Below are 19805 nucleotides of genomic sequence, written 5' to 3'. Positions count from 1 at the left end.
TTTACATACACTTGTAAAGAACATGATGTCATGGCTGTTTTGAGTTTCCAATAATTTCTACAACTCTTATTTTTTGTGATAGAGTGATTGGAGCACATACTTGTTGGTCGCAAAAAACATTCATGAAGTTTGGTTCTTTTATGAAGTTATTATGGGTCTACTGAAAATGTGACCAAATCTGCTGGGTCAAAAGTATACATGCAGCAATGTTAATGGTGAGGGCGGTCAACGCCTTCACCACTGCTTAATTCCTCCGGGGTTGTGGGGGCTGAGTAGTGCTTCATAGCGGCAGCCGGCCTCCAGGGTCCCAACTCCCCCCTCCTCTGTTGCGAGTTGTTGTGATTACATGTACCATGTTTATGTGTGCCATGCTATGTGAGGTTTTTTCCTCTGACTCAGTCTGGACCCCTCCTGAGGTCCAGCCTTAGACTGATATTTTTTTTACTCTTCCCCCTTTCCCAATGTCATATAGCGGAAGTGTAATTTCAGTACTTATGTGTCTTGCACATGTTAAGAATGGACAATAATAAAGCCTGTCTGTCTAATATTTGGTTACATGTCCGTTGGCAAGTTTCACTGCAATAAGACGCTTTTGGTAGCCATCCACAAGCTTCTGGTTGAGTTTTTGACCACTCCTCTTGACAAAATTGGTGCAGTTCAGCTAAATGTGTTGGTTTTCTGACTTGTTTCTTCAGAATTGTCCACATGTTCTCAATGGGGTTTAAGTCAGGACTTTGGGAAGGCAATTCTAAAACCTTAATTCTAGCCTGATTTAGCCATTCTTTTACTACTTTTGACGTGTGTTTGGGGTCATTGTCCTGTTAGACCACCCAACTGCGCCCAAGACCCAACCTCCAGGCTGATGATTTTAGGTTGTCCTAAAGAATTTGGAGGTAATCCTCCTTTTTCATTGTCCCATTTACTCTCTGTAAAGCACCAGTTCCATTGGCAGCAAAACAGGCCCAGAGCATAATACTACCACCACCACCATGCTTGACGGTAGACATGGTGTTCCTGGGATTTTCTCCTCCAAACATATTGCTGGGTATTGTGGCCAAACAGCACAATTTTTGTTTCATCTGACCACAGAACTTTCCTTCAGAAGTTCTTATCTTTGTCCATGTGATGTCAGATGAAACAAAAATTTAGCTGTTTGGCCACAATACCCAGCAATATGTTTGGATGTCAAAAGGTGGGGCCTTTAATCCCAGGAACACCATTCTACCGTCAAGCATGGTGGTGGTAGTATTATGCTCTGGGCCTGTTTAGCTGCCAATGGAACTGGTGCTTTACAGAGAGTAAATGGGAAAATGAAAAAGGAAAATTTTGGACAATTTAGGAAATAAATAACATACTTTAATGAACTAGACGTCTTGTTGAGTAGTAAGTAAGAAACCAGGTTACAAAGGCTTCTCCTAATTTGGCTGCTGGCGTATGCAGTAACATATTGTTACATTTCAGATTGTATCATTTATGTCAAAATTATGAGGGACAATCGGTAGTGGATGGTTTGATTATTAATCTACATGATTATTTACTGTTAATATCTGTTTACTGTCTGTTTTACCATGTTCTATCTAATCTTCTGTGAAAATGTAATCAGCACTTAGCCTTATTTTGTTTGGATACTTCACATAGGTTTTGGGTGATACTACAAATGTGGGTTTTGATTAAATACCAAGTAGTTACAGAGTCATCCATAGATCATACTTACAGGGGAACTGCACTTTTTGGGGGGGAATTTTGCCTATTTTTTTTACAATCCTAATGAGAGACAAGAAGACAAACATTTTTTGTTTTTGCATTCTATATTGTAAACATTGGCTCGTTCTTGGTGGCTGGCAACACAGTGACCAATCCATTCTACCTCTGAATCACTTTGAAAATGCATCCAAAAACCGCCAACAATACTTTATTTATGTTCCCTGACCTGTACAATAACCAAACTGTAGTGACATTGTTTTTGTAAGAGCGAACACAGAGGAACTCTTTTTCTAGCGTAGTAAGACGTCGTCTTGGAATGGCATGCTAAGGCATGAGCCAACACAAACGCGAATGGACACCAATCCATATTGACTGAAAAACACCAACAATCATATTACAGTATCTGTAAAGTATTATTTCATGTTTTGTTTGCACACAGCTAGCTAGACAGTGCATATACTGTAGTTGTAATAATAGACATGGTGTGCTGCATGTATTATAAACAATATTATAGTGACTCACTGGATGGATAGTTGTCTGTTTGGTCCAGCTAGCCAGGGAAGTTTTTTCAAGTGGACTTTGGATATATTAGCCATTTATGTCCACATAGCTTGCCTCCAAGTTCCACATTTACATCGGCAAGTCGAGCCGACCTCGCTTACTCGGTTTCTGTCTGCTCCAACGTCTCACCCTCTGTTCGTGCTCACTTCTATAAGCAGCAGTTCATCCTCAGTATATTCAGATTCAAAAAGATACGGTTGTGAATCCTCATTTGTCCAAAATAGTCGTCTTTGTTGTCTGTTAGCAAGTCTGCCGTGATTACAGGAGTGCTATCTTGCTCTAATCCTCGCCATGGAGGTGAGGATTAGTGATTTAGAAGTAGCAACAACACTCTGTAAGGACGTTAGCTTGCAGTGCATATAGGAAGCTTTAGTTCTCTTGCCACTGTCAAATTTGCCGGTCATCACAATGCATTGTCACAATATAACGATTAGTATTAAAAACTCTATTGTCTATATCGGCCAAACCAACATGTTGTAAAGCAATGCTTAAGGAGCGGCGCCTCAGTGTTTATCTATTCATATTCATCATGAGTTTTGATGCCAAAATACACACATTTCGTGGGTGTATTTTTGCACAAAAAAATTTAAAAATGGAGCAATGCTGCCACGCTAGCAAGCGTTCATCTGACATCACATGGACAAAGATAAGACCTTCTGGAGGAAAGTTCTGTGGTCAGAAGAAACAAAAATTGAGCTGTTTGGCTACGATACCAAGCAATATGTTTGGAGGACAAAAGGTGAGCCCTTTAATCCCAGGAACACCAATTCCTACCGTCAAACATAGTGGTGGTAGTATTATGCTTTAGGCCTGTTTTGCTGCCAATGGAACTGGTGCTTTACAGAGAGTAATTGGGACAATGAAAAAGGAGGATTACCTCCAAATTCTTCAGGACAACCTAAAATCATCAGCCCGGAGGTTGGGTCTTGGGCGCAGTTGGGTGTTCCAACAGGACAATGACACCAAACACACGTCAAAAGTGGTAAAGGAATGGTTAAATCAGGCTAGAATTCAGGTTTTAGAATGGCCTTCCCAAAGTCCTGACTTAAACGTGTGGACAATGCTAAAGAAACAAGTCCATGTCAGAAAACCAACACATTTTGCTGAACTGCAGCAATTTTGTCAAGAGGAGTGGTCAAAATTTCAACTACAAGCTTGCCAGAAGCTTGTGGATGGCTACCAAAAGCGCCTTATTGCAGTGAAACTTGCCAAGGGACATGCAAGCAAATATTAACATTGCTGTATGTATACTTTTGACCCAGCAGATTTGGTCACATTTTCAGTAGACCCATAATAAATTCATAAAAGAACCAAACTTCATGAATGTTTTTTGTGACCAACAAGTATGTGCTCCAATCACTCTATCACAAAAAAATAAGAGTTGTAGAAATTATTGGAAACTCAAGACAGCCATGACATTATGTCCTTCACAAGTGTATGTAAACTTTTGACCGCGACTGTATATCTGACGTATGACACCAAAAGACTCAAACAGTTTGCGATTAAATAGATATGATCAAAGTAGTAGTAATCTCACAGAGATTCCCGAGCCATTTCTAAGAGATAATGAGTTTTTACGGGGTGTATTTTATTTTTTATTTTTTAATTTGTTTATAATTCAAAGACTTTTCTGAATCTCCAGCCACAAATCTTTTAATGAAACAAAACTACCTGGACTAGTAATCAAGCAATTTTTTTTTTACTGTAAATATCCTTTATTCCTCAGACCCAGTTTGCTCACCAGTAGTTTACTTTGAGCTTAAAGGCCTACTGAAATGTGATATTCTTATTTAAACGGGGATAGCAGATCCATTCTATGTGTCATACTTGATCATTTCGCGATATTGCCATATTTTTGCTGAAAGGATTTAGTAGAGAACATCGACGATAAAGTTTGCAACTTTTGGTCGCTGATAAAAAAGCCTTGCCTGTACCGGAAGTAGCGTGACGTCACAGATTGTGGAGCTCCTCACATCTGCACATTGTTTACAATCATGGCCACCAGCAGCGAGAGTGATTCGGACCAAGAAAGCGACGATTTCCCCATTAATTTCAGCGAGGATGAAAGATTTGTGGATGAGGAAAGTGTGAGTGAAGGACTAGAGGGCAGTGGAAGCGATTCAGATAGGGAAGATGCTGTGAGAGGCGGGTGGGACATGATATTCAGCTGGGAATGACTAAAACAGTAAATAAACACAAGACATATATATACTCTATTAGCCACAACACAACCAGGCTTATATTTAATATGCCACAAATTAATCCCGCATAACAAACACCTCCCCCCTCCCGTCCATATAACCCGCCAATACAAATCCAACACCCGCACAACACACTCAATCCCACAGCCCAAAGTACCGTTCACCTCCGCAAAGTTCATACAGCACATATATTTCCCCAAAGTCCCCAAAGTTACGTACGTGACATGCACATAGCGGCACGCACGTACGGGCAAGCGATCAAATGTTTGGAAGCCGCAGCTACGTACTCACGGTACAGCGTATCCAACTCAAAGTCCTCCTTTGAAGAGTCTCTGTTGTCCCAGTTCTCCACAGGCAAATGGTAAAGCTTGACTGTCATCTTTCGGGAATGTAAACAATGAAACACGGCTACGTGTTTGTGTTGCTGCAGCCATCCGCTAATACACCGATCCCACCTACAGCTTTCTTCTTTGCTGTCTTCATTGTTCATTAAACAAATTGCAAAAGATTCACCAACACAGATGTCCAGAATACTGTGGAATTTTGCGATGAAAACAGACGACCTAATAGCTGGCAACAATGCTGTCCCAAAATTTCCGCTACAATCCGTGACGTCACGCGCAAACATCATCATACCGAGACGTTTTCAGCAGGATATTTTGCGGGAAAATTTAAAATTGCACTTTACTAATCTAACCGGGCCGTATTGGCATGTGTTGCAATGTTAAGATTTCATCATTGATATATAAACTATCAGACTGCGTGGTGGGTAGTAGTGGGTTTCAGTAGGCCTTTAAAATTTGGTAAGCGCCTCTTGCCAAGGTGTTTTTCTTGCATGTTAATAGACACTTTCTACCTGCTGGGATGTGTACACTTACAACAAACAGAGCTAGAAACATGTTTTGAAAAGGCCACCCAATTTATGTTGAAATACAGTGATATATTAACGTTATTGCGGTATGAAGGAAAAGTATGTGGTATACATTGAAGGTCATATTGCCCACCCCTTGTCTGTCCTTGGAGTTCAAAGACTGTGGGGCAGGAGATTGTTATGCTTGGCACCACTCCTCAACTGATACAATTCCTGGCCTGTGCGTCCTTGCAGGTATGCAGAGAGAACTCGCTCACCGGCACCAGCCCGTGTACTATTTGCTGATTTAGAAAGCTACTGCTAGTAGGGTTGCGCTCAAAAGATTCAGGCCGCTGTAGGAAATGAGTCAACATGCAGTGGTGGCAAAACATGGCAACCACTGTTGCTACTGTAGCCAATTCTGCAAAAACTGTGATTCATGGTTTTCTCAGAACTGAGATCATAATTCAGTGGGACAAGTTTTATACACACACACCATGTTCAGGGCCATGCAATTTTGTTTTATATAACAATGTAACATTGCTATGATAATTATTTGACTTCTCTTTGTTTTGTTCTGCTTTAAATCAACTTTGCGTTCTTTTTGTTGTTCTTCATGGAAAGTCTCAGAAGGACAGCTGACATAATAGAATAGAATAGATATTTATTGTCATTTTACATTGAACAATGAAATTGCCAGCAAACTCATTTAGTGCAAATTCATAGATGACACATAAACAACATAAGAACATTGGGCCCCATTCAGCAACCGTTCTTAAGAACACATTTTGTTCTTAGGCCCACTTACGAAGTTTTTTAAGGAGATTTTTGTATTAACCAATGTTTTCTGAGCTGGGATTTGTTCGTAGGTAAGAACAAAATCTAAGAGGGCTTCAGAGCACTCTTAGGGTGGCCTATTTGTTCTTAAGTGTGACAAGTTCCCTTACTTCTATTGTCTAATGTTAAATTAATATCATAGATAGATAGCTAGATACCTAGATAGATAGATGGATTGATACATAGATAGTAGGGGTGTAACGGTACGTGTATTTGTATTGAACCGTTTCGGTACGGGGGTTCCGGTTCGGTTCGGAGGTGTACCGAACGAGTTTCCACATGAACATATGTAGCCGCCTAAGCTAAAGTCTTAACAAGCTGCTCTGCTTTCTGCCTCTGTCTCCTACACAGCACCCAGCATTGTCCCACCCACACAACCATCTGATTGGTTACAACCATAGTAGGGCTACAACAACTAATCGATTAAATTGATTAAAATCGATTATAAAAATAGTTGGCGAATAATTTAGTCATCGATTCGTTGAATCTATGCTATGCGCATGAACAGAGGCTATTATTATTATTGTTATTATTGTATATTTTTTATTTTTTATAAACCTTTATTTATAAACCGCAACATTTACAAACCGCTGAGAAACAATAATCAAAATACTGTAAGTATGGTGCCAGAATGCTGTTTTTTTTCAATAAAATACTTTAAAGGATAGAAATTTAGTTTGTCTCTTTTATCCGATTATTAATAGATTAATCGAAGTAATAATCAACATATTAATCGATTATCAAATTAGTTGTTAGTTGCAGCCCTAAACCATAGCGGTAACAGCCAATCAGCAGTGCGTATTCAGAGCGCATGGCTCTGAATACGGTGGGGTTAGCAGGTAGGTGTTTAGCAGGTGAGCATCAGGCAGCGGACTCTCCCCAAATTAAAATAAACACCTCCCGGTCAACTACTAGTAACATCACTATGAGCCCGTTGACGTTCTAGAAACAAACTGCAGCTCAGCTCGCCCGCAGTCCTGGCTTGAGGTGAAGGCTAATTAGCTTTTAGCGTAACGTTAGCTCATTTTGCTGTCTGTGTGTGTGTGTGTTAACTCATTGTGCGGTGTGTGTGTGTGTGGGTGTGTGTGCGTGGGTGTGTGTGTTACGGACAGCAAAGCCCTGTCTGTCTGTTATTTCACTTTACCTTTTTCTGTGTTGATTGAGCTGTGTTGAAGCAGCAAAAAAGGACATTATGTTAAATGAAGAGTTTATGTCTCTGATAGTTGATATAATAATGTAACTGCATTATTGAGCCTACATGAACTCCATGGTGTTCAGGGATGAATAGTCTCTCCTATTGCTATTGTACTATTTTTTCAGCTATAGTTACATTAATCATTAGTAATGCAGCAGCCTAGTTTTGAATTGCAGGGTCCCTGCTATCACATGTTGATAAAAATATAACATTTACATAATAAAAATAAACTACAGGCTTCAAATGCTGTAATAAATTAAGCATGATGAGTTGACTTGAAACTGTTTAATGTTGCACTTTTTATATGTAGAAGAAAAGTTTTGTCATTTTATTTAATCTGAGCAACAACTTGAGGCAGTTTAATGTTGATTAACATGGGCAGAATTATTATAGTGTTCCCAATGTTAAAAGGATAAAGCCATTGTTTACAAATTTGGTAAAAAAATAACCAAAACATTTATATTTTGTTGTTTTCTTACTGTACTGAAAATGAACCAAACCGTGACCTCTAAACCGAGTTAGTACCGAACCGAAATTTTTTTGTACCGTTACACCCCTAATAGATTGATACATAGATAGATAGATATAGATAAGACAGACAGACAGACATATAGCAAAATGAGCAATATAGAGACATTTCAAAATACTGTGTGCACGCACACACGCACACAATGACAATGCTTTTGCTGCTACTGCAGAATGCCGCATGATCGTGCCCTGGGGAGGAGCGCATATTTCACGACCATGTAGACCTATTTGCCCGAAGTGACAAATATTTATTTGAACGCTTTAGGCTACGTCAGCTGTCCCCCCTTTCTTAAACTTACGTTTTGACATTATGTATTTCCCCCGCGGGATAATACGAATTTCTCTTCTGTAATCTGTTTGTGTTTTCTCCGTGTGTTTGATGTTTGGCTTTTCCGCCGGAATTGTGCCCTTATATGGGGAATTAAGGGCGTTTACCTATGCAAATTACGGAATTAAGGGCATTTACCTATGCAAATTACGGAATTAATGGTGTTTACCTATGCAAATTATGGAATTAAGGGTGTTTACATATGCATAATGGGGAAATAAGGGCGTGTTTATATGCAAATTATGATAGACATGCACACGCTAACTATTTGGCATTCAGCAACTTAAGAACAGCAGGCGGGAACAATTTGGCCATTTAAGAACACGTCATGAATTTGAATGGACTACTCTTAGGAAATCTCTTAGGAAGAAAGATAAGAGGAAAAGTTAGGAACTTATTGCTGAATGGGGCCCATTGGTACTAAGATAAATAGATACAAATAGAAATAAATACATAAAAAAACATAAAATACCAAGCACAGAGCTGACATGCACAGTCATTCGTTTTTATGCCTTGACAGGAGACTTAAATTTTTTTTTTTTTAAATTAGTAAAAAAAAACATCAAGTCTAAAAAATGACATGCTCGCTCACTCCACAGTACATCCGTGCTTGTAATACAGACAAGTCACAACACATTTAAATTAATTAATGCGATTGCCATAAAGCCAGCATGGGGCATAGTGGTAAACAAGCCCTCAGCTCCAAACTACGTATACAAATATTCTCTTCGGAACCTCCAAAGTAGGGTAACAGTTTTTTTCTTGTGTCACGATTCAAACTGTTTGTATTACCACACCAGCTAAAAGAGACTGCTTGACATTTGTCTTTTTTTGGTAGCGGAGGAGGAAACAATAGTGCACTTTGTCTCTGTTCCACTTCTTCTCTGCCTCTTGATGTTAAATGAGTCCACTCAACATTTCACCACCACGCCAGACCAAAAATGTGTGATGTGGTGTTTGGGCTCGTCGAAAAGTGTAAGTGCTCCTTGAATATGAATTTTTGACATCCTCTCTAAACGTTGCCAATGGTTTTTGAGGGTGAAGTGCTTGCAGAGAGAGGTTGATAAGTCCCTTCATCATTTTAGATCACTCTGGGTTCTTCCTTCGCCTCTGATTGCTTTATGTAATCTGCTGTCAATTCACACATGTACACCACGATAATTGTTGACAAATTAGACGCAGATCAAGGCTTCTAAAGGTTGAAATCATTAATTTAGCATTTACCACTGACTGTCTGTTTACCCCTAACTGGTTATCATTGCTTTTTGTATGTTAGCAGGATTTGACACCTGTCATTTACTTTGACACATTTCCACCAAATTATATCCTGTCTTTTATTGTAGTGCGTTTCTTTTGCTGGTTCTATAAACTATTTAATCAAGGACAGTGGTACCTCGGGCTGTACAAGTTTAATTGGTTCTCCGATTAAGCTCGTAACTCAAAATACTTGTATCTGTAATCAAGCTTCTCCATCAAAATTAATAAATATTTAAAGGCCTACTGAAACCCACTACTACCGACCACACAGTCTGATAGTTTATATATCAATGATGAAATCTTAACATTGCAACACATGCCAATAAGGCGGGGGGTAAAATTAGTAAAGTGCAATTTTAAATTTCCCGCAAAATATTGTGCTGAAAACATCTCGGTATGATGACGTTTGCGCGTGACGTCACGGATTGTAGCGGACATATTGGGACACCATTGTGGCCAGCTATTAAGTTGTCAAAATTCCACAGTATTCTGGACAACTGTGTTGGTGAATCTTTTGCAATTTGTTTAATGAACAAAGAAGACAGCAAAGAAGAAAGCTGTAGGTGGGAAGCGGTGTATTAGCAGCTGGCTGCAGCAACACAACCAGGAGGACTTTGAGTTGGATAGCAGACGCGCTACCGTGAGTACGCAGCTTTTGATCGCTTGCCCGTACGTGCGTGCTGCTATGTGCATGTCACGTACGTAACTTTGGGGAAATATATGTGCTGTATGAACTTTACGGAGGTGAACGGTACTTTGGGCTGTGGGATTGAGTGTGTTGTGCCGGTGTTTGAGTTGTATTGGTGGGTTATATGGACGGGAGGGGGGAGGTGTTTGTTATGTGGATTAATTTGTGGCATATTAAATATAAGCCTGGTTGTGTTGTGGCTAATAGAGTATATATATGTCTTGTGTTTATTTACTGTTTTAGTCATTCCCAGTTGAATATCAGGTCCCACCCGCCTCTCGCAGCATCTTCCCTATCTGAATCACTTCAACTGCCCTCTAATCCTTCACTCTCACTTTCCTCATCCACAAATCTTTCATCCTCGCTCAAATTAATGGGGTAATCGTCGCTTTCTCGGTTCAAATCGCTCTTGCTGCTGGTGGCCATAATTGTAAACGATGTGCAGATGTGAGGCGCTCCACAACCTGTGACGTCACGCTACTTCCGGTACAGGCAAGGCTTTTTTATCAGCGACCAAAAGTTGCGAACTTTATTGTCCATGTTCTCTACTAAATCCTTTCAGCAAAAATATGGCAATATCGCGAAATGATCAAGTATGACACATAGAATGGACCTGCTATCCCCGTTTAAATAAGAACATTTCATTTCAGTAAGCCTTTAAGTAACTCATTCTTTTTTTTTTGCATAGTTTACAAAACAAAGACTGTAGGCCTATTGATCCTTAACTTGTTTTATACTATTACAAGGAGACACATTCAAAGGAAGTATAACGCACATTCTATTAGGTCATTATGAAATTACTGTTTTAATTCATTATAACTAGCGCCCCTCGCGACCCCAAAGGGAATAAGCGGTAAAAAATGGATGGATGGATGGATAATGTATTACCATTATAGAAAGTAACATTATTGTGTTTTGTGATTGGCATTAAGAGGCACAAATCGGCATCTACCAAAACTGAACAGTGGCCAACCGATCGGATTATCCCTGATATTTAATTATTGACCACTAGGGACCTGGTCATAGTCATCAAAGGAACTCATCATCTGTAATGGCTTTGTACTACAACTGGATAAAGTGGCAGACTCCTGCAAAGCTCTTCTGGTAAACGTCTTGCATATATGCAGATATCTGCTGATGTAACTAAAGCAAAATACGTCTCTCAAATGTCAAATGACTCGTTTTGAAGAAGCCAAATTGTTTCATAAATATCCCCCGTTATGCCTCAATGGTTTGATTTTAAATTTTCCGGATACAAAAGCACAAAACAGACACCAACAGGTAAGAAAAGTTGGTTTTGCATAATAGGACCCCTTCAATGCACACCAGGAAGGAATTGCTGGAAATCTACTGATCGTTGTGTGAGAAAACACAGTTACTTGAAATAAGATTCTGTGCATAAAGATTGAGAAATGTTAATAGACAGCGCCTAATGTAGGTATAAGATCGGACTTGCACTAAACCTCGATTTGCATCACTGCTGTATGAGAATGGAACACATTTGTAACCACACCACCTGTAATCTGATTATGTTTACCTATTTACCTGCATGCATTTATTATGTCGAATCGGTTTGGGTTAAGGCATGGATTATCAGGGTTTCCCCTAAACTGCCAAGATACCTGTGGCGGCGTGGTTACAATGACGTCATAAATTAATTTGCATAATATGCTATGATGATAAAAGGCACAATATGTATACATATATTTAAAACATTTTTTTTAAAATTAATTAGTATTAACATATATTTTTTTTATCGTTTTGCCATATTTTCAATAGTTGCTGCTTTAGTACAGGGTACTTTCTTGAGATTTTTTCAAGTGTTTACAGACTTTTAAAAATACTTTTAATGACTTTTTAAAATTAAAAACAATTAGCAACAAATCTAGCATCTTCTTCTGGTGTTATTATAGAATGTAGTTTTGTTTAACTTCTGTCCCTCGATGTCTCTGACTAAGGAGGCTGAAGCGAACATGACGTCACACTTGCTTCGCGCTGTTGCTCTTGTTGGACTTTCCCTTCCTAAAAGCAGCCACTGTCCTCCTAATATTTGCACATTTTATAGATGGCTGTCCGCGAGTATATCTTCAATATATATAAAAATCACGTCCACATCACAGACATGCTGACAACGCTCCAGACAACGGCGTGTGTTTTGTTTACATCCGGTTTCAGTAACGCGGTTTTCAGTGGTCAAGTTTTCGGTACATCACTTGTCAAGAGTGCGCAAATAATAGGCTATATATATATATATATATGTGTATATACAGTACAGGCCAAAAGTTGTGACACACCTTCTCATTCAATGCGTTTTCTTTATTTTCATGACTATTTACATTGTAAATCAAAACTATGAATGAACACATTGCGGATGTGCTTAACAAAAAAAGGTGAAATAACTGAAAACATGTTTTATTTTCTAGTTTCTTCAAAATAGCCACTCTTTGCTCTGATAACTTTTTCGCACACTCTTGGTATTCTCTCGATCTTCAAGAGGTAGTCACCTGAAATGGGTTTCACTTCACAGGTGTGCTTGAAGCTCATCGAGAGAATGCCAAGAGTGTGCAAAAAAGTAATCAGAGCAAAGGGTGGCTATTTTGAAGAAACTAGAATATTAAACAAGTTTTCAGTTATTTCACCTTTTTGTGTTGTGTTCATTGATAGTTTTGATGCCTTCAGTGACAATCTACAATGTAAATAGTCATGAAAATAAAGAAAACGCATTGAATGAGAAGGTGTGTCCAAAATTTGGGCCTGTACTGTATGTATTAATTCATAATGTAACGACCAGCTAATGTTAAAGGCCTACTGAAATGAGATTTTCTTATTTAAACGGGGATAGCAGATCCATTCTATGTGTCATACTTGATCATTTCGCAATATTGCCATATTTTTGCTGAAAGGATGTAGTAGAGAACATCGACGATAAAGTTCGCAACTTTTGGTCGCTGATGAAAAAAAAGCCTTTACCGGAAGTAACGTGACGTCACAGGTTGAAGAGCTCCTCACATCTGCACATTGTTTACAATCATGGCCACCAGCAGCGTGAGCGATTCGTACCGAGAAAGCGACGATTACCCCATTAATTTGAGCGAGGATGAAAGATTTGTGGATGAGGAAAGTGAAAGTGAAGGATTAGAGGGCAGTGGAAGCGATTCAGATAGGGAAGATGCTGTGAGAGGCGGGTGGGACCTGATATTCAGCTGGGAATGACTAAAACAGTAAATAAACACAAGACATATATATACTTTATTAGCCACAACACAACCAGGCTTATATTTAATATGCCACAAATTAATCGCGCATAACAAACACCTCCCCCCTCCCGTCCATATAACCCGCCAATGCAACTCAAACACCCGCACAACACACTCAATCCCACAGCCCAAAGTACCGTTCACTTCCGCAAAGTTCATACAGCACATATATTTCCCCAAAGTTACGTACGTGACATGCACATAGCGGCACGCACGGACGGGCAAGCGATCAAATGTTTGGAAGAAAGCTGCATACTCACGGTAGCGCGTCTGCTATCCAACTCAAAGTCCTCCTGGTTGTGTTGCTGCAGCCAGCCGCTAATACACCGATCCCACCTACAGCTTTCTTCTTTGCTGTCTTCATTGTCCATTAAACAAATTGCAAAATATTCACCAACACAGATGTCCAGAATACTGTGGAATTTTGCGATGAAAACAGAGCTGTTTGTATTGGGACACAATGGTGTCCCAATACTTCCGCTCAATTCGTGACGTCACGCGCAAACGTCATCATATCGAGACGTTTTCAGCCGGATATTTCCCGGGAAATATAAAATTGCACTTTATAAGTTAACCCGGCCGTATTGGCATGTGTTGCAATGTTAAGATTTCATCATTGATATATAAACTATCAGACTGCGTGGTCGGTAGTAGTGGGTTTCAGTAGGCCTTTAATGTTTTATGTACGTGTGGTTTGGATTTGATATCAGTTTTTTTCCCCATGCTTATAAACACACCGTCCTGCCCGAATGGTGATTAGCGGAGAATGAGGAAGTGTTGTTGTGTGTCAGGGGAAGCAAAGACTCACGGAGACCAAAGTGTTTTTACTGAAGGTAAAACCTGTTGGAAATGTGCCTTTGTTTGTTATCATAAGGTTGGTAATAAAAGTTAAAAATAGGGTTGGACATTGTTTGAGTTCTTCTCGGGGCTACAATACATTATTTTACTTTAATTCGTTTTCAATTTTTAAAATAAAGCCTTTATTTTCAAGGTGTAGCCGTAATAAAAATGCGCCACATTCAATTACATTAACGGCAAACCCTGATTTTACACACAGCAGCACTAATAAAAATGTTTGCATATTGCCTACATTTTTAATGACACTCAAGTAAATTATTTCTGCCTTGCTCTGTTTTTTTGTTTTTTGTTTGTGCTTTCTGAGTGTTAAAACAATCAGGGAAAATTACATTGGAGTATTTCCTCATAAATTTGAATTAGTGCCGTTGTAATGCCGAGGTTACAATCAGTACTCCAAAATATCAGATGTAGCTGGTTTTCTATTTAGTAAGAAGCTTACAAGCTTGACACAAGTGTGTGTGTGTTCTTTTGCAGTTTTAAAGCTTTTTGAAGATGTATTTTTATAACAAAGGAGTTGATAAAAATATCCCAAGTTGTCTCTGCTCAAAAGATTGTTTCAACATTCATTTCCACCAATTGTTGGAGCAGAACACACAAGCCTGAAGTAATTTGGCTGCCTCACAATTAGGGCAATTTTCGGGTTTAATTCAAACCAAATGCTGCAAAGTCTGAAGCGTGTGGACGGAATATGGTGGTTTGTTAGAAGCCTGCAAGATAAATGTTTCAAGAAGGCACTGAAGTTTGTTAACCAGCAGCAGGACTTATACTAATGGTTCTGAGAAGGCCTGGCAGACAAAAATGGAGGTGTTTCATTAAACATGTTTTTTGGTCAAATCATATTTTGAATGATGTTCGAGTGAGTGGAGTTTATTGAATTTGTCACAAACTGTAATGATCCATGCGCTTGTGCTCTTTTGATGAGTGGGATTTAAATAGTTAAGCACACTATAAATGAGAAGCCATGGTGGCATCAAAGAAGAACAATTATATTCCGTTAATTGGCTTCAGAAAATATATTTTCAAAGGCTCTGCTGGAAGGCTTCAAGTAAACTGGGATAGATGACAAAAAGACCAGCAAGAAGAATGGAAGTACATTTTTTGGATTCCTTTCCTTCACAGGTGGGCTACGAGAATGCAGGGACTGTGGAATTCCTGGTGGACAAACACGGCAAACACTACTTCATCGAAGTCAACTCCCGACTCCAGGTGGAGCACACGGTGACGGAAGAAATCACTGAGTGAGTAGACCACTGGTAATTGTTTTTACTTGGTTGGGTCACAGTAAGCTAAACTACATAATGCCATTATTTTTCTAAAATGTTGTTTAATTAGAGAAAAAAATGTATGTGTGCTTTTCTGGGAGGACTATGCCGTAGTTTACCAACTTGACTGGGTAAGATAATCGATTTGACCGCTGATAGATTGATATCTTGATATCGATGCACAAGGTATAATATCGATCCCACCACTCCCGACTGCCAGCCGTCTGCTAAGTGCATCATTGGCAGCGGCAGTTTCACACTGTGAATTGTAACCCAGCCAGTTTGTTAGTAAACCTCAATCCCTGACACCTTAATAGCTTGCACTGGATAATGGGTTGACCGCTCAGCTTTTAGCTCAGTGTCTTGCACGCTCCACCCTCATTCAGGACCCAGGTTCAAGTCCCAGGCAGAATGGAAGAAGGGGCTGTGCCAGGCAGGTTACACTTGACTAATGTTAGCTAACAACAAGCCTTAGAAGAGCAAAACAGAATAAAATGAGGGACTTACGAGTGGAGCATGGAAATATACAGTAGAAGAAGCTATTGCGGCAAAGATTTACGTCCACACTCGCCGACTTTATGTGGTTCGTACTTGATGTGAACCACATTAAGTTATGCTCGTGTAACTTATACATCTGTAGATACTTTTTTATTATTATAAGTATTGTTGTTATTATTATAAGAATTATTATTATTATCATTATTATAATTGATTGTATTTGTAACTGAAAGTTTTGGAAAATCACCACTTCATGTTTATATGTACGTGTATATATATGTATGTATATGTATGTATGTATGTACACTACCGTTCAAAAGTTTGGGGTCACATTGAAATGTCCTTATTTTTGAAGGAAAAGCACTGTATTTTTCAATGAAGATAACTTTAAACTAGTCTTAACTTTAAAGAAATACACTCTACACATTGCTAATGTGGTAAATGACTATTCTAGCTGCAAATGTCTGGTTTTTGGTGCAATATCTACATAGGTGTATAGAGGCCCATTTCCAGAAACTATCACTCCAGTGTTCTAATGGTACAATGTGTTTGCTCATTGGCTCAGAAGGCTAATTGATGATTAGAAAAGCCTTGTGCAATCATGTTCACACATCTGAAAACCGTTTAGCTCGTTACAGAAGCTACAAAACTGACCTTCCTTTGAGCAGATTGAGTTTTTGGAGCATCACATTTGTGGGGTCAATTAAACGCTCAAAATGGCCAGAAAAAGAGAACTTTCATCTGAAACGCGACAGTCTATTCTTGTTCTTAGAAATGAAGGCTATTCCACAAAATTGTGTATATATATATATATATATATATATATATATATATATATATATGTAAGTATATATAAGTATATTTATGTGTGTGTATGAAGATATATATACAGTATATACAGTACAGGCCAAAAGTTAGGACACACCTTCTCCTCATTCAATGACTTTTCTTTATTTTCATGACTATTTACATTGTACATTGTCACGGAAGGCATCAAAACTATGAATGAACACATGTGGAGTTACAGTATGTACATAACAAAAAAGGTGAAATAACTGAAAACATATTTTTTTCTATTCTAGTTTCTTCAAAATAGCCACCCTTTTGCTCTGATTACTACAAACCCCGTTTCCATATGAGTTGGAAAATTGTGTTAGATGTAAATATAAACGGAATACAATGATTTGCAAATCATTTTCAACCCATATTCAGTTGAATATGCTACAAAGACAACATATTTGATGTTCAAACTGAGAAACATTATTTTTTGTACAAATAATCATTAACTTTAGAATTTGATGCCAGCAACACGTGACAAAGAAGTTGGAAAAGGTGGCAATAAATACTGATAAAGTTGAGGAATGCTCATCAAACACTTATTTGGAACATCCCACAGGTGTGCAGGCAAATTGGGAACAGGTGGGTGCCATGATTGGGTATAAAAGTAGATTCCATGAAATGCTCAGTCATTCACAAACAAGGATGGGGCGAGGGTCACCACTTTGTCAACAAATGCGTGAGCAAATTGTCGAACAGTTTAAGAAAAACCTTTCTCAACCAGCTATTGCAAGGAATTTAGGGATTTCACCATCTACGGTCCGTAATATCATCAAAGGGTTCCGAGAATCTGGAGAAATCACTGCACGTAAGCAGCTAAGCCCGTGACCTTGGATTCCTCAGGCTGTACTGCATCAACAAGTGTGTAAAGGATATCACCACATGGGCTCAGGAACACTTCAGAAACCCACTGTCGGTAACTACAGTTGGTCGCTACATCTGTAAGTGCAAGTTAAAACTCTCCTATGCAAGGCGAAAACCGTTTATCAACAACACCCAGAAACACCGTCCGCTTCGCTGGGCCTGAGCTCATCTAAGATGGACTGATACAAAGTGGAAAAGTGTTCTGTGGTCTGACGAGTCCACATTTCAAATTGTTTTTGGAAACTGTGGACGTTGTGTCCTCCGGACCAAAGAGGAAAAGAACCATCTGGATTGTTAGAGGCACAAAGTTGAAAAGCCAGAATCTGTGATGGTATGGGGGTGTATTAGTGCCCAAGACAATGGTAACTTACACATCTGTGAAGGCGCCATTAATGCTGAAAGGTACATACAGGTTTTGGAGCAACATATGTTGCCATCCAAGCAACGTTACCATGGACGCCCCTGCTTATTTCAGCAAGACAATGCCAAGCCACGTGTTACATCAACGTGGCTTCATAGTAAAAGAGTGCGGGTACGAGACTGGCCTGCCTGTAGTCCAGACCTGTCTCCCATTGAAAATGTGTGGCGCATTATGAAGCCTAAAATACCACAACGGAGACCCCCGGACTGTTGAACAACTTAAGCTGTACATCAAGCAAGAATGGGAAATAATTCCACCCGAGAAGCTTAGAAAATGTGTCTCCTCAGTTCCCAAACGTTTGCTGAGTGTTGTTAAAAGGAAAGGCCATGTAACACAGTGGTGAACATGCCCTTTCCCAACTACTTTGGCACGTGTTGCAGCCATGAAATTCTAAGTTAATTAATATTTGCAAAAAAAAATAAAGTTTATGAGTTTGAACATCAAATATCTTGTCTTTGTAGTGCGTTCAATTGAATATGGGTTGAAAAGGATTTGCAAATCATTGTATTCCGTTTATATTTACATCTAACACAATTTCCCAACTCATATGGAAACAGGGTTTGTATGTTAGAAAGCCAGAAAAAAAACGCAAAACTTTTGTCTTCTTGTCTCTCATAAGGATTGTGAACAATAGGCACAATTCCAAAAACAATTCCTTTAAATCCATGAATACTGAAGCTGCACAGTGTTTATCATCCATTGCATTGATGATTTATTCTGTTATTTTGATGAATTGCATCAATTTTGATACGCTAGCTTTTTATCCAAATTGATTGTCTGCGAGTGTTCCACCTTTGTTCATGAATTTGTCCAGTCTGTTATTAAAAACCATTTTCAATAGAGGATTGTGAAAGTAGGGAAACCGGTCTATAATTAGTAAATTGTTGCTTTTCTCCAGTTTTATAAATCTTGGACTTGTATTTCAAAGCCACATTTAAAGGAGCCTGTGCAGCAATCTGCAGTCCGTCTTATTTCTGATGACCTCAATTGTACCCAAATCTCTTCCAGTGTGCACCAACCTTTAGCGCACTTGTAGTTGTTTGCTCTCTGAAGCAAAGTACTATGCTTTCGGATCATTTGAATTGGCACCAGAGGGTTGAGTGGCGTCCCGTGTGAAGTGGCTGACGGCGTGGCGAGCCACACATCTCGTTTGCACAGGCCTGCTTTTCCGGCTGGACTCCAACTCCTGCAGCCAGTTTGCAGATTACAACCAAAGGGAGAAAACTCAACCGCAGACATGAGGGAAACATGTATTTGTTAAATTTGCACTTTAAGGCCATGTCTACACTAAGTCGTTTAACACCTCAAACGAATAATTATTTAGCCTAAGCCCCGTTTCAGCCACACTAAACCGTCGTTTAAGGTCCCCCTCCTCGGACAAATCTTTACATGGCTAAGTGCGCCGTGTATTTCTTGAATCTCTGGCACTTAGCTTTGTATGGACTCATTGGTCGTTTACAAAGTGGGTTCGGAGAGGAAGTGACGCCAGAAAGACCACACCCACACAGGAAGTGACGTCAGAAAGACAGCGCCACATTCTATTTACCGAAAAACGTTGTCCCCTTCCTCCCGTGGACGTGATACTGGCAGTGTGTGACTAACAATATTGCTTTATGGATGTGACTGTGAAATGGCCAGGCATTGTGCATGATACCCGCA

At 39.3% G+C, this 19805-nt stretch overlaps 1 protein-coding gene across 1 annotated transcript in view; it reads left to right on the top strand.

The window, feature by feature from the left end:
* LOC133662242 (pyruvate carboxylase, mitochondrial-like) overlaps window positions 1-19805 on the top strand; it is a 687704-nt gene that overhangs the window by 166576 nt on the left and 501323 nt on the right. Inside the window, exon 10 of the mRNA XM_062066065.1 lies at window positions 15384-15502. Coding sequence (XP_061922049.1) covers window positions 15384-15502 — 119 coding nt within the window. The remainder of the gene's footprint in view (window positions 1-15383; window positions 15503-19805) is intronic.

The sequence above is a fragment of the Entelurus aequoreus genome, linkage group LG12, assembly GCF_033978785.1.
Source record: "Entelurus aequoreus isolate RoL-2023_Sb linkage group LG12, RoL_Eaeq_v1.1, whole genome shotgun sequence".
Lineage (NCBI taxonomy): Eukaryota > Metazoa > Chordata > Actinopteri > Syngnathiformes > Syngnathidae > Entelurus > Entelurus aequoreus.
The sequence above is the reverse complement of the archived record's forward strand: the minus strand, read 5'-3'. Positions and strand labels throughout refer to the sequence as shown.